Source organism: Falco rusticolus, chromosome 4, assembly GCF_015220075.1.
Source record: "Falco rusticolus isolate bFalRus1 chromosome 4, bFalRus1.pri, whole genome shotgun sequence".
NCBI classification, from domain to species: Eukaryota; Metazoa; Chordata; class Aves; order Falconiformes; family Falconidae; genus Falco; species Falco rusticolus.
The window spans coordinates 4,038,713-4,052,759 of NC_051190.1; the positions used below are offsets into that span (position 1 = coordinate 4,038,713).

The 14,047-nt window shown below is 40.6% G+C and overlaps 1 protein-coding gene across 9 annotated transcripts in view; it reads right to left on the minus strand.

Annotated features, from left to right (window-relative positions):
• IQSEC1 (IQ motif and Sec7 domain ArfGEF 1) overlaps positions 1 to 14,047 on the minus strand; it is a 354,372-nt gene that overhangs the window by 60,750 nt on the left and 279,575 nt on the right. For 2 of the 9 annotated variants that reach the window (XM_037384106.1, XM_037384104.1), the window contains exon 1: positions 12,648 to 12,812. The exons of 6 other annotated variants lie outside the window; for them this stretch is intronic. In XM_037384106.1, coding sequence (XP_037240003.1) covers positions 12,648 to 12,712 — 65 coding nt within the window. In that variant the 5' untranslated portion in view covers positions 12,713 to 12,812. Of the gene's footprint in view, positions 1 to 3,525; positions 3,619 to 12,647; positions 12,813 to 14,047 lie in introns of those variants that run through there. One more of the 9 variants, XM_037384107.1, reaches the window with a different exon arrangement.

Genomic DNA, 14,047 nt, shown 5'->3' on the forward strand with positions numbered 1-14,047 from the left:
ACAATGTATTATTCAGGTTCTTTGAATACCTACTGTTATTCCTTGATTTATTTTTCTTTTTTTTATATTTACACCTTCCTTTTCCTTCAAATCTTGCCTAACTATTATCTTAGCAAAACCAAAAATGAGCACAATAAAGACAAAATTTTGAAAAGCAAGAAAATGTCAATATTTGAGCTCAAAATGAATACTGGAAAGAGTACTCAAGACCTAAATTGCAGTGAAGAGCAAACTCCACACTTTTTCTGTAAGTATAGACTTTATTCCACTGACAGTAATTGCAAAATCATCAGAGAAACTGCATGTTTGGATCCACAGGCACAAGCATTTACTTCTTAGACAGGCTATACTACGAAGGAGAGATGATAACCAGAAATGCAAAAATTGCCTTTTTACTGAGGCCCAGTACCTTATCTTCAAAACTACATGCATATAAAGAGGAAGTATGTAACAACATCAGATGCAAGGAATTATTCAGTATTCCCACTCACCCCAGAAACCTCACAGTTTGGAAGTAGTAAAGTGTCCCAGTACATTTGTAGGACTAAAATACAAAGATAATGAGAACATATGCTTACAGAAATCATCCAAATGTTCAAACCAGTATGTTGCAGATTTAGCTTGGAACTAAACACAAAAAAGGAATTCAACATGCTTCTAAATAATGTAAATGCCAAACCAAAACTGCATGCAATATTTTAAAATAGAACCAAAAGACCCTCCCAGCTAAACAGTGTGAATACTTGAGAAATTATTTTACCAGTGAACATTCTCTGAAATCACTAGTTATTTTCATCATTCATTTAGAATGGACTTTCAACAGTGTAATACAAAGACATGAAATTGAAAACAGGCCCTAACAACTGGATGGTACATGCATGAGAACCAATCAGCATTATATTCATCCTGTAAAAAATTTGTTTTGGACATAAAGAGAAGTATGACAATATAATCACTTTGTGCTGCTGCATCATAAAGATTTTTCCATAGCATTTTAGATCCCCAAAAGTTCAAAGGTACACAGAATAAATTCCTTCTAAATTGTGGAAAGTATGCACAAGTAATATGAATACAGTAAGAAAAACATGGCCAACTTAAAATTCTAGTCAGCATGACAATGATAAAACCACTCAGCTTTGCCACGACACTACAAGTGCTCTGGTCTTTAGGAAGCAGGCAGTTTTTGAAGCATGGCTGTGGTGGAGTATCACTTGCCAGAGACAGCAGTCAAAACTCCAGGTTTTCTGCATAACTGGAATTCAAGTTGAACTTAATGAAGGATTTACAAGTTTATTTTATTTTTTGCAACAGTGAAGCATTTGCACAAGTAGTTCATGAAATTCTTCAGTCAAATTGATCCCTTCTCTGCCTTGCCTGCTTCTTCCTGAATCCATGCCATTTATTCCCCCCTTCAGGAAAAACATACGAAAACCTGGTTCCCTTTAAGTCCTATCTACAGATAGAACAATTCTGCAAGCTTATTTTCTTCCTTTGTCCCAAACTTTCCTGTCCATAAACATTAACATGGTATCTACAGCTGAACTATCTAGATATCTAGGGACTCTGCCATATGATTCGTGAGATTAATTTAAACACAAACCAAAGAGCAAAGCTTTTTGTATTAAAACCTCATTTCATAAACATGATTCCCAGTAAAACTTCTGCCTTTATTTACATAAATATCCTATATAAATAGGCTCAAATGCCCAGGAAGGAAGAACTGCTATGCATCCGTTTTACACCAACTATCTCTTTTTAAGATTGGGAGTTATGATCAGAGTTTGAATCTTTAAACTCCTAATTATAGATAGCCACTTGAAATAGATCCAAATTCTCTACCTTGCTCAAAGAATGCAGACCAGAAGTCTCCCATGGCACTAACTCTGAGTAACAGAGAGAAGCATGATGGCAGCTGCTGGAGCAGCTGGTGTGGTCAGACACTTCCAACATAAAGCCTGAAAAAAACCCCATTTAAATGGCAAAAATCTAGGCATTCCACACAGGAACGAACCTCTACAAAAGTTAATTTCTTGCATATAACTCTGTCTTTACACGTGAAACAAAGTCCTCATTTGAACGTGAAATCTTGTGACAATTGCCAGCATAACACTGCTAACTAAAACTATGACTCCCCATACACAAGGTAATCCGAACATAAGCATTCATTTGACATAAAGGTACACCCCACAGCTTCAAAGCTGGCTTACATTTCAGTGCCGGTGGTGCTTTCTGCTATAAACTAGGAGCTGTATTTCATTAAAGCTCTGATGTATGCACTGTATTATCTCAAATTACTCTCCACAAAAAGTTAGTTACTTAAAATGCAAAATTAGACATACGTAGTTCATACAAGCTATCTTTCTAGCATTTTTCCCCAGCTCTTAAAATATTCCCCAATAGAGTGAGAACATTTGAGCAGAAATATATTTTCAGTACAGTTTGCAACAGATTAGAATCTAGTTCTTATTGACGTGTCTGTTTTGTGCTGTCTAGTAAACAAAAGTCAATCATATTAAGAACTTATACAAATCCCCAAATTCAATAAATGCAATAGCATTAACAAACCAATCTACCTTCAAATATACACTGTCAAAAGTTCAAAGCCATTATGATGGACAACAGTATTCACAGGCATTGGCAAAAGCTTTGATCCAGATATTGACCAATGTTTTTTACTTAGAATGCACTCTCAATTCAGCTGTTTCTGTTAGAAACCAACAAAACCTTTGAATGCACATCAAAGTAATGTCCCAGGTAATTCATCTTACTGAAGTTAAAAATCATTGCAAGAAATATCCAGACAAAATTTGCATGTGTCTCAGAAGCGAACACTAACAAAGCAACCACTTCATACTGTAATGTTCTGTGCAATAAGACCGCCAGTAACAGCCAGCTTAAGTTGAAACAGTCTGACAACCATTGACAAGAGCGACCAAAGCCCCACAGACAAGCACCACCATGTGCACTGCAAACCTTCATTCCCTCTCTGCTCTAAGCCCTGGATTCAAAATTACAGAAACACCCCAACATCTACTCATTCAGATACTACCAAGATTTTAATTCTCACTAAATAACGCCATAATAGGCATTAATTTTTTTTTTTTTAAAGTGCATTTTGACCCAGTCTTATATGCCATTAGTAGTAGCAGAGAGCAGGGGAAGAAAGATGAAAAATTATTTTCTCCATGCCAAAACAGAATGTAGGAGTTAATGCACCGTCTCTTCTGAAATGGAGATGCACACCAGCAAGACAAGACAAGTAAACAAAAATCTACCCAACTTCTCCATTTTAGGGAACGACCTATATAATAGATTTAAGAACTAAGAATATTCATTTGAAAAGAGCTTACTTGAGCTTATCTTCAGCTTCCAAGGAGGAGAAGAAAGGTTAAACACCTCGCGTATCACCTTTGTCTAAGTCAAACAGTGGCAGCATATTGGCTACAAGACACAGGTATTTACTACAGAAGGGTCAAACCGACCAACCAACCCACCCTCACCCATTTAGCACCTTACGAACCCTACCTGCTGAAGGCAAAGCTGTGTTTTATTTTCATTATTTAGCAGCTGGAAAGTAACAAAGGAGACTGACAGCATCGACACAACTTGACTACAGCTTACAAATGTTAGACTATCTCAGGCACAGACAGACATTACGTTCTCTGCTAATCTGTGTTAATCATCACCCAGCATATGTTGATTCAGCAATGACCGTATTCCATACTTCAACCTCTTTCAAAAATGGATCACTATGGTAATAATTTGAGGCTTCTGGCTCAAGGAAGAGTTCTCAAATTTATCAGCCCAATTTTCAAAACTTTTAGAGGGTTTTTTATGATAAGCTCCTCCTCTTGATATGTCAGCCCAAAACACACCAAGATCAGAAAATGTCATGGATGCTAAGCTTATTATACAGATGAAGCTAAAAATTTTTAAGTGTAACTGCAGTATCTGACCATTTAACAAAATCTGTGATCTGTGAAGGTTTACCTACCACTGCAGACTTTGTCCTGTTCCTGCTATGTAAACTCTTACACAACAGGATAAGCTTCAGAAATCTGTGGAGTCTCCCAATGCAGCTGGGGTAGAATTTGACCTCGACAATTTATTATTTATTCAGATACACCACTTAGCAACCAGAATCCTCTTACTTATCATATCTACACATGGCATGTATTTAAGATAGTAAGATATTAATACACATTCTACTGTTTATATCATGCCATGACCTTTATGCAACGCTAATTTTAAAAATGAAGATTTAGTTTCTGCAGCTGAGAAAAAACTGATTTGCATGCACAGCTGAAGCAGCATTTGCGATAATGCAAAAATCCTCGGTGTCGTGTACCAGCCGTCCTTCTATTTTGCCTCTGTCGTGGCTTCAGCTGTTGTGCCAAGCCCACCAGAGGAAGAGGTGACACAGAACAACAGTGCTGAGAAACCAGCTTGCTGGCAGTTAGGTTCTGTAGTAAACTAAATACTAGTTTCCTCTCCCTGTTCAGGTCTTGGTGGATAATGCTCCTCTTTCTCCTCTCATATAATAACTCCACATCTTATAAACATGAATTAGTTTAAAGATCCTCAATGAAATCTTGTTTACTGAGTAAATAAATGTTTCAGGCATTGAAAGTCCATACTTTGAACAAAACTATCCTCTCATCTTAGATCAAATATACTTGATAAAGCCTATCATTTGACTCATGTTAATGTTTTGGGCCCCTCATCTATCTCAAATTATTACAAAGAAGATGCAGTATAGAGCTAGGAACAACTTTTGGGCAGGCCAGCTTTTCCCTTCAAGTGTATCTGTGTGCCTGGGCAGAGGGAAATTAAGAATCATCATAAACCAAAGAGCACACAGAGAGCCCACACAGCAGAAATGACAACAAAGCCATCTTTCTGTATGGGACATTATAATGGGTAAATTCACATCACAGCTGTATTTGCTTAGGCCATATTTTCACTTAAGTAGCAAACAAATATTATACAAAAAGACCTATTTAAAACAACTAAGGGATTGAATTTCAATTAGTTAATAATATATCATTATTATCTAATGAGGTGGGCTTTAAAACAATGTCACTGATAAATGTGAGAAACTTTGCTCTCTCACTTAGACTTAAGAAATAGTTGGCTGAAGTTCTCCCACTTCTAAAATCAGAAAGAAAAGGACTGTTCAATTCTAGTGTTTGACTCCTTTCTGAAGTTACAGATAAACTTTATAAGGTTTTAGAGCAACATATTTTAAAAAGCCAATCCAAAAAGTCTGATCAAAGAAAGACCTTTTACTAATCTAACTGAACATAGAAGTATATACAATGTAGAAGCACCACTCAATTTTAAACACTGCACAAACCCTGCATTTTGACTGCCAACTATGTCATGCCAAGTCTAAAAAAAAACAACCACCAAAAGTCAAAGAAACCCTACTAGTTTTCTCTATGGGAGAGCAACGTAATTTCAATATAAATGCAAACAGGCATGGGAAACTTTCTCCAGGTAGGAAAGAAAATGGATGAGCACATAGAACCCCTGTTCCTACTTCCAGTGAAGTGTGGAGTGTTGCTACCAAGTTAGTGAGAATGGGAAGTGGCCCTAAGCATTCTGCACACACCGAGAGAGGTCTGTTTTGCAACTTACTGAACAGAATCACTGCTAACCAGTCCTTAAACACAGGCATCCTCATAAAAGTGAGATTTTTATACCCTGCATCACACCTAAGGTTTATATCAAAGTGTACAGAACACAGTGTTTAAGGAAACAAAATGGCAAGAGATCTGGTTTGAAGTACAGAGATTGGTAGCAAAGAAAATGTTTTAGAAGTTACTTAGGTTCAAGGCAAAGCCTTTGAATACAGAAGATACTTGCAGACATACTCAGAAAGATATTCTGCGTCTTGCTACGTGTAAATCTTCAATCTTACAAAAAATGAGACCTCAGAAGATTGCTTACAACCTCTAAATCATTTAAAGAGCTGACAGATGCTTTTTCTTATTTACAAACTTCCTTCCTTTTACGTTTCCTCTCCATTATGCTGAGTCCATATATTTCATAGTTCTTTCTCTGTTAGTGAGGAATTAAATGTAGGCTTTCAGCAGGACTTCTGAGCCACCTCACTGATCACAATAAAAAAGTAACACAGGTAGCAATTTCTACCTTGGAAACCTATACATGCTATTTCAAAGCTTATTATCAGGCGAGAACTTTCTCCTTACAAAACTTAACTATTAGCAAATTTTAAGTTTTATGTTCTAAATAATTTTATCACCTATCCCAATCAGTACCTAAAAACAGAGTATTTACTGCGCATACACACAATGAAAGTAACTGTTAGGTTTTACTGCCGCATATAGCAGCTTCATTTCGATGCAGCACACAGACGTCTGGTACGCCTCTGCAACTCCTGCTCCCAGAAGCATCAACAATCTGCACTGACTTCTGCTGATGCAGCTTGCCTTAGCAGGGGGCTGCACGTGGGGCTGGCCAACCACAAAAGAACATCAGGTCTGAAATACAGAACTTGGATCACTGTTAGAATGTCTAGGCACTTTACCACAGCTTAGTTCATTGAACTTTCCACAATGGAAAACGGTCTTTCAGGAAAAGACAAGTCCAGTTCCTGAACACAAGAGTCACAATATTGTGAACTGAAAACAAAATACTGTGCAAAGATATATTTCAAAAATGTCAACCAAAAGACAGTCAGAAACAATCTTGTGTATCACTCTGCACTGGAAAACCTGAAATATTTCTTTTCTTCCAGGTTAACCTAATCACAAACATCTCAATCACATTTTAATAACAAAAAAAGAATCCATGTTTGCAACAGATTGCCACCATTTGGGACAATTCCCATTAAGGCTGGCCAATCCTCTGTTCTCTCCCAATTTCACAAAAGCATTAACTACTACTATTAATAGGAAACTATTAGATGTAAAGTCCCATTCTCACAGAACCTGCAGCATTACAATCAGCTCCTCCTTGAAACCAGTTTCTACTAAATGGTCCACATCACTGGTATCTTCTAAACAAGGTTCACAGAATAAAATGTAAGAAAAGTCTACATAAACAACAATAATGAACTGTTTTTCTTTCAAGGATCTCCGAACAGCTGAAAATATTATTTACCATCCAACACCCTGTGAAATGTTAACCTCAAAGTATGAGAATCACCCCAGACATCTCTAGAATGGAAATTCAACAGCTGTTTCACTCCACATTACAATAAAGCAGAACCACGTAAGAAAGAAAAATAAAGGTAACTTTTATTACCAATTGAAAGTGCAGAGGGAAGTTAGATTGAGAGAAAAAACTGCTATGAACCTGAACCACGTCCAGAAAGTGAGGGGTTTATGCAGGCCTGTTCTGTTCTATGTACTGCCAGACCCCTGGGAACTGCAGCTAGATTAGGAACACTACTCTCCATCTCACTTGAATGATGACTTCCACAGCACAACCTCCACAAAGAATGAGGGAAACCCTGTCCTTCAGTATTATCTTTAAAGGCAAGAGTGCTTCCAACTAAACAATCCATTCCTTCCCGAAGATTTATCCTTGGAGTTCTGTGCAAATACTGACATGGCCTACCCTTGACTTGACTCATGAAAACTGAAAGGATCACAACTATAATCGTTACGGCTGTAGGCTACTCTAAAAGAAATACACTAGACTCAAGTTACATACAGTGCAGCTGTCGAAGCTACAGTGCCCATAGCCACTGATGTATTTCACCTTCCACAGGATCTGAAATGGTGTTTGGTCCTTTCTTCTGTAAAGGTGGGGAGTGGACACTAATTTAAAGTCAAATTGTCAACTTTCCTGTAGTGCAGTTTTAGGACTGGCTGCAAATATAACCTGCAACAGAAATCCATCAGGTTTGCATCCTTGCTTCCTTCATACTGCATAAAGATGACCTGAAAGGCCATGTATATATCAACAAACAGAAGGAAGTTAAGGGCTTTTTTGCTCTGTTCTTACCAAAACATTTAAACTCATGACACATCCATCCTTGTAAATCTGGTGAATTTTAGGGGCAACTGAATTTTTTTGGACTCAACAATGCAAGTACCCAGCAGAAAAAGAACCCTAAACTTGTTTTAGTGCCCTTTCCTGTATGTAGGCATTTCTGTAAAAGGAAGCCAAATCACAACTGCTGCATTTTGTTGTGCTTGCACAACATAAGGCAATGGGGAATTGGGTCCTTTGTTTTTAAGCATGAGTTTAACTCGGATGACACTGAACTACTGAAAGAATCTGATTAACAGATATACTACATCAATTTCCTGTATTACAGGCTATTGAGTCCTTCATTCTAATTTTCTGCTTTTCTCTCACAGGGAAAAAAGGGTTTGATTTTTTTTTTATCATACCAAAGCTTGGCTTTTTTACTTTATTTTTATTAAAGGCATCTTAACAATAATTTCATGAAAATGTTTCTAGTCTTTTGTCTATTGAAAGGAAGCAAAAGAAGATTTATTTAGCTAAATTTGCAGTCCCCTTTAACATAATACTAAGGCTTTGTGCTACAGTGGATTAAAGCAGCATCTGTTCTTCTCTGGAAACCTGGAGTCAAATCACAGCAGTGCAGTAAAGTTGCCATCTCTGTCTGTATCCTAACTAGAATCATCCTTCCTCCAAATAAAATTCAAACAAATTCCTGAAAGACACAAGAAGGGCTATGTAACTAAACTGTTTATGTGTTAATAAGTCTTGCTAATAAAGCCTGCATTCAGTAACTATTTTTGCATAACAAAGATGTATGAATTAAACAAAATCTGTATTTACACAAACTCTGACATAAAATGAAAATATGCAGGATGCTAAAAATACGCTTCCAAATTCAGGGCCTGATTCTGCTATTATAACTACTCAGCCTTCTCAGACAACAGAAATATAGAAGCAAACTTGGGATTATGAATTTGGCTTATGGCCCATACTCTGTTTAAATATCAATGACATCTAAACAAAGCACAGTTAACGAAAACATCACACGAGCACACTTTCTCCCCAAACCCATGATTCACCTCTTCATAATTCCAGTTGTTCCGTTGATCAGGCAGTGTCTGGGTTAAGGGTCATCCTCATACATTTAATGTAACAAATAGAGCAATCAGGGCTCCATCTTGATTACAGTTTTTGAGGTCTCCTGCAGTTCTGTCATTAAATAAACTTAAAAAGCAGTAATTGATTGACAGCTACTGTGATTAAAATATGCCTGGCTCTGAAATTAATGATAAAATCACCATCAATTCTGACAGAAAAAGTACTATGTAAATGCTGCAAGAGCAAGAAAATTGCATCCTTAACATCCTTCATAAATTATGGTAAATCCTTGCAATGAAGAGGCACAATAGGTACAGCCACCCAGCTGATCTATATCCATGTATCATAATGGTCAGAGCAACAAAGTGGGTTCTTCCCCTTCAAATTGTGGCCCTTCACAGGTTTTTTTTTTGAAAAAAAATGCAAAATTAAAAAATACAGTAACTTGAACAATTTCCCTGCACCTGTCAGAATCATGCAGAAACTGCAAGCTGCATGGGTTTACAACAAAGAGAGTGCATTAGTTTGGATCTTGAGATTCTATGAAGGTCTACTGGATGATTTCCAGGACATCTTTATGGCATGAATATTTCCAAAGTATAGCTGGTCTGGTATCAGGCTAGATCTAGTTTTACTCATTGAGCGCCACACAGCTGAGGCTATAAAGTTAAGGCAATGCAGTGTCTTGAATTTCAATTGGGACACCAAGCAGTAAGCAAAAGGAAAAGTTTTACTAGGAAAGCAGTCTCTCACTTCTCGCACTCTTGTTTTACCATGTTCTGCTAAAGACACCTGAAGTCTGAGTATCATGGTGTTAAACATCAAGAAGCACAACTGCAGTTTGTGACGAGATGTTAAATACCTGCAGGTAGCATCTCCACAAGCATTGGTTTTGGTTCAGGATGACACCCTGCATCCATCAACAGAGGACTGGCTACTTTTAGGCCAGCTTTTATAATTCACAGCTACTTCATATTGGCCTTCAGGGCAAACACAGTTTGCAGGCATAATTAGAGTAATCACATAAGTGTACTAATCAGCTACACAGTTATGAGATCTTCCTCTTCAGAAAATTTGATCTCTGAATTGTCATCTTTACACTTCAGAGAAAACGTGACCAGTATAAAAATAAACTGTTGCTTCAAAGTAGTTATTTCACTGAAGTCCTAGCAGCTAACCTCTAGATCCTCAAAGGCATGAAATAATCCCAGCCTCCAAGTGATGGAAGTGATTCTCATGAAAAGTCAACATTTGGAAGAATACTTTCTATGGCCACATGAATAGAAAAGCAATTCTCTTGAGAGAATTTGCATTCTGCAAATACGAAATGGTCACAGGGTGAGAAAAACCATGGAAGGCCACAGGGGCTGTCTATCCTAAGAAATCATGTCCCAGTTCTCAAGGGGAACATGCTGCCAACTGGAAGTGAGGGAACCGTCTCGAGCAAAGAAGTCCACTTGCCCAGTAGTAACTCACTGTGTAAACTCCCAGCAACCTTCCAATACAGATTTGTAACAAGAACAAGTCAGTTACTGTTCAACTTGGTATCTGTACTTTTTAAGTAAAAAACTGAATTATTGGGCTTCCTTACCTACAAGTTGCAAATTATTCTACATAACTGAATTGCAAGTTTTTTATTAACAGCACCAGATTATTAACTGCAGTTAACTGCACCCCGAATATTCTAAGGGGGCGAAGAAACAACCAAACACTGTTGATACACTGAGTGCTATAATTTTCACAGGTTAGCTCCAGATCTTGTACTACAGTTAATATCTTTGATGATAATGAATTATTTCAGATTAGCAGAAATAAGAAAAAAAAATTGATAATAGAGGACTTCGCACATGAAATCCCAACACTGAGCACCTATTTAACTAAGAGAAAAAACCCAGCTGACTACTATATAACAGTACTCTCGATATCTGCCATTTCAGGAACTAGAACAGGACATTGCTACAACAAAACAAATCTGGTACAAAAGTGGAAGTAAAATGGGAAATGGGTCATTGTATTCAGCATGGCTTAAGTTCTCCCAAAGGCCAGATAGATGTAATTAATTCTGTGTTTATATGAAGGATATCTGCCACAAGAATAGACACAGATACATGAAACCATCCAAACTAAGTACTCAGCAATTCCTCTTTTAACACACCAGGCAGAATAATCAAGTTTAACTGAAAGGAAGTGCATAGCAATGTGCAAATGGAGGAAAAACAGTCTGAAACAATGACTGAATAGCAGAACGTAACTGTGTGAATAGAGGCAAATCTGTCACCAAACTAACATCTACAAATTTCATTTTGAAGCAAGCCATCCAATGTAACTCGCATACACAAACATTCCAAATTCCACACAGGGAACTTGCAAGCTCAACTTTATTATTTTCCTTAAGCATAAAAATGGGCTTAAGCATTATTAAATGTGTGACTAAACTGTACTATAAAAAGTTTTTCTTAATCAAAAAACATTTTTCCTTTATTTTCCAGAAAAGACACTGTTGCATTCATACGTAGTTACGCTGAATTTCCTCCTTTTATATTTTTCCACACATGCACACATCCAATTTAAACACATGCACACATCCAATTTAAGATACTGCCTAGCTTGATTTAAATTGATTATCTCTTTAAGAGTCAATCAGCTCAGAATTTCACTTAATTGCTCGGTGGACTAAACTTTCACACGCATTGGAGACAAACTTACTTAGCAAGCCCACTTACCGGAACAACTCTTTTAGTCTATCATAATCTACACGCGATACTGCACAAGACCAACTGGTTTGTACTTCTAGTTTTCAAAAGGTTCATGTAACAGAATGCTGCATTTTGTAATGTGATGCATGTTATTTTAGCAGTAAACAACATCGTAACAATAGAGACGGTATGTATGAAGGTGACGACTCCCATTTTCTGTTTATCTGCCGTCAGTTAATCGGTACCCCCACTTTAAAGGCCTTTGAACTTAATTTTTTATTTTTTTTTTCGCTGAGGGCACGAGTCGCAAAGGATCATGTACCTACGCAGCGCCCGTGCGGTCGGGACAGCTTCCCAGGCTGACAGCTCCAGGGCCAGGTGCCCCCGGTGGGTGACAGGAGAGCCCGCGGCAGGACCCGCCGCCGTGACACGGCACGTGACCGCCCCGCACCGCACCCGCCCCGCGCACGCACAGGTGTCCCGGCGGCCGCGCGCGCTGCCGGCCGCGTAACGGCCCCGCCTGCCACCGGCTACCGGCAGCGGGCGGACGGGCCCGCGTCTGTACTACGCTTAAACGCTTGGGGTTTCAAACTTTTGTTCCTACGGGACCGGCGGCACCGCAGTTCTTCCCGCTCCCCGTCCCGGGCCCTCGGCTCCCGAGCACCGCCAAGCCGCGGCCGCCCGCGTTCACCCCCCTGCACCCCGCAAAGCGGGATCCCCGACCGCCAGCCGGGCCCCCCGCAGCTGGCAGTGGCTCCGGGCCGCCGCTCCCCCCGCCTACAGCTTCCCGCAACGCGACCGGCGAGGCCGGCAACGGCGGAACGGAGCCCTTTGTGTGACAGGACGGGGGCCCCGCCGAGCGGGACGCCCGGGGACGCCCCCGCCCCGCGCCCCTCGGGCTGGGCTTACCAGCTGTCAAGCTCCAGCTCCAGCAGCGACTGGGTCCTCTCCGCGCTGCAGTGCAGGCACCACATGGCTGGGCCGAAGTCGCAGGCGGGGAGCTGGGCGCCGCCACCATAGCCGCCCCTCGGCCGCCCCGCCCGCTCCCCTCAGCGGCCGCGCACGGCCCGGAGGGGAGGGGAGGAGGGGAGGAGGGGGTGAGGGGAGGGGGGGGCGCGCGCTCCCGCCCGCGCGCACGCGCGGAGGCCGGTTTCCCGGGGAACGCGAGGCGCCAGAGGCCGCGGCGGCCGCTTGACGGACCGGGCCGGGCCGGGCCGCACCGCGCCGAGTTCCGCCCCGGCCCTGGGAACCGGGAGCGCGGCGCACGCCCAGCCGAGGCCAGGACCCCCCTAATTCCCGCAAAGCGCCGAGCTGCGGCTCCCGGAGCCCCTCGGCAGGCAGGGAGAAGTTTTAAAGCAGACTTTGCCTTCGGAGCGAAGGCACCGGTCAGGCTGCGTCCAGCTGTTTTCCCGCCCAACTCCTCTGCTGAAAATAAAATAAATACCCAATTATCTTTTGAATTACGTTCAGCGAAGAAGCGCAGCCAGCCGGGGGAGGCACCTGAGGGAGGGGGTGACGCTCCCCCGAGGCGGGGGTGGCTGCGCTTTGTCGAAGGCTTCTGGGAGACTCCCGGAGACATCCGTGGAAAGAGCAACGCGAAACAGCACAGCGAAAAATATTTCAGATGCACCAGAATAAGAAAGTGAAGCAAGAATTTAACTTGTAAAAAACCCCCACAACCCTGACTTGAGGCAATGACAGCAGCTGCGCTGGCAGCAAATATTCCATCTCTCTCCCCCTACGCTTACTCCCAGGCACACGACTAGGTGAGGAAATGGAGCAATTTTATCAACATCACACACATTCAAAACAACAGCATCTAAACTTCCCTGTTGTTGTTCTGAATATAAGCACAATAATCCAAATCCTATTTACTTCCATCAAACACTGGTTTTATATGTGTTGCACCAGTGTGAGATGGTTTGAGGTTTGCAATTGCAAGGCAGAATGTGAACCAGTGGCATGAAACACACAGAAGGCAAATACAGTACATTAAGCACTGTAGAGGCCTGGCGACAGGAGAACAATTTTGGGAAGAGTGGTTGATTTATTATTTAAAAAAACCCAAACCTACCAGAATCAAGATTTCAGGAAAAAAAAAACACAACAACTGAGTATTTAAAAAAAGACTGTAATTACTATCCTTTGTTGCTCCACTGAAACCTGATCTAGAAAGCTCATGGATTTTGCTATACCATGTCCTCAGTGTTCTCACAGCATTTTTAAATGGGAATGGAAAGAAATCTCCAAATACATGGTAGCTCAATGGTAAAGCTAGTTCTGGCAAGCAAGAATTCCTCACTAGAATT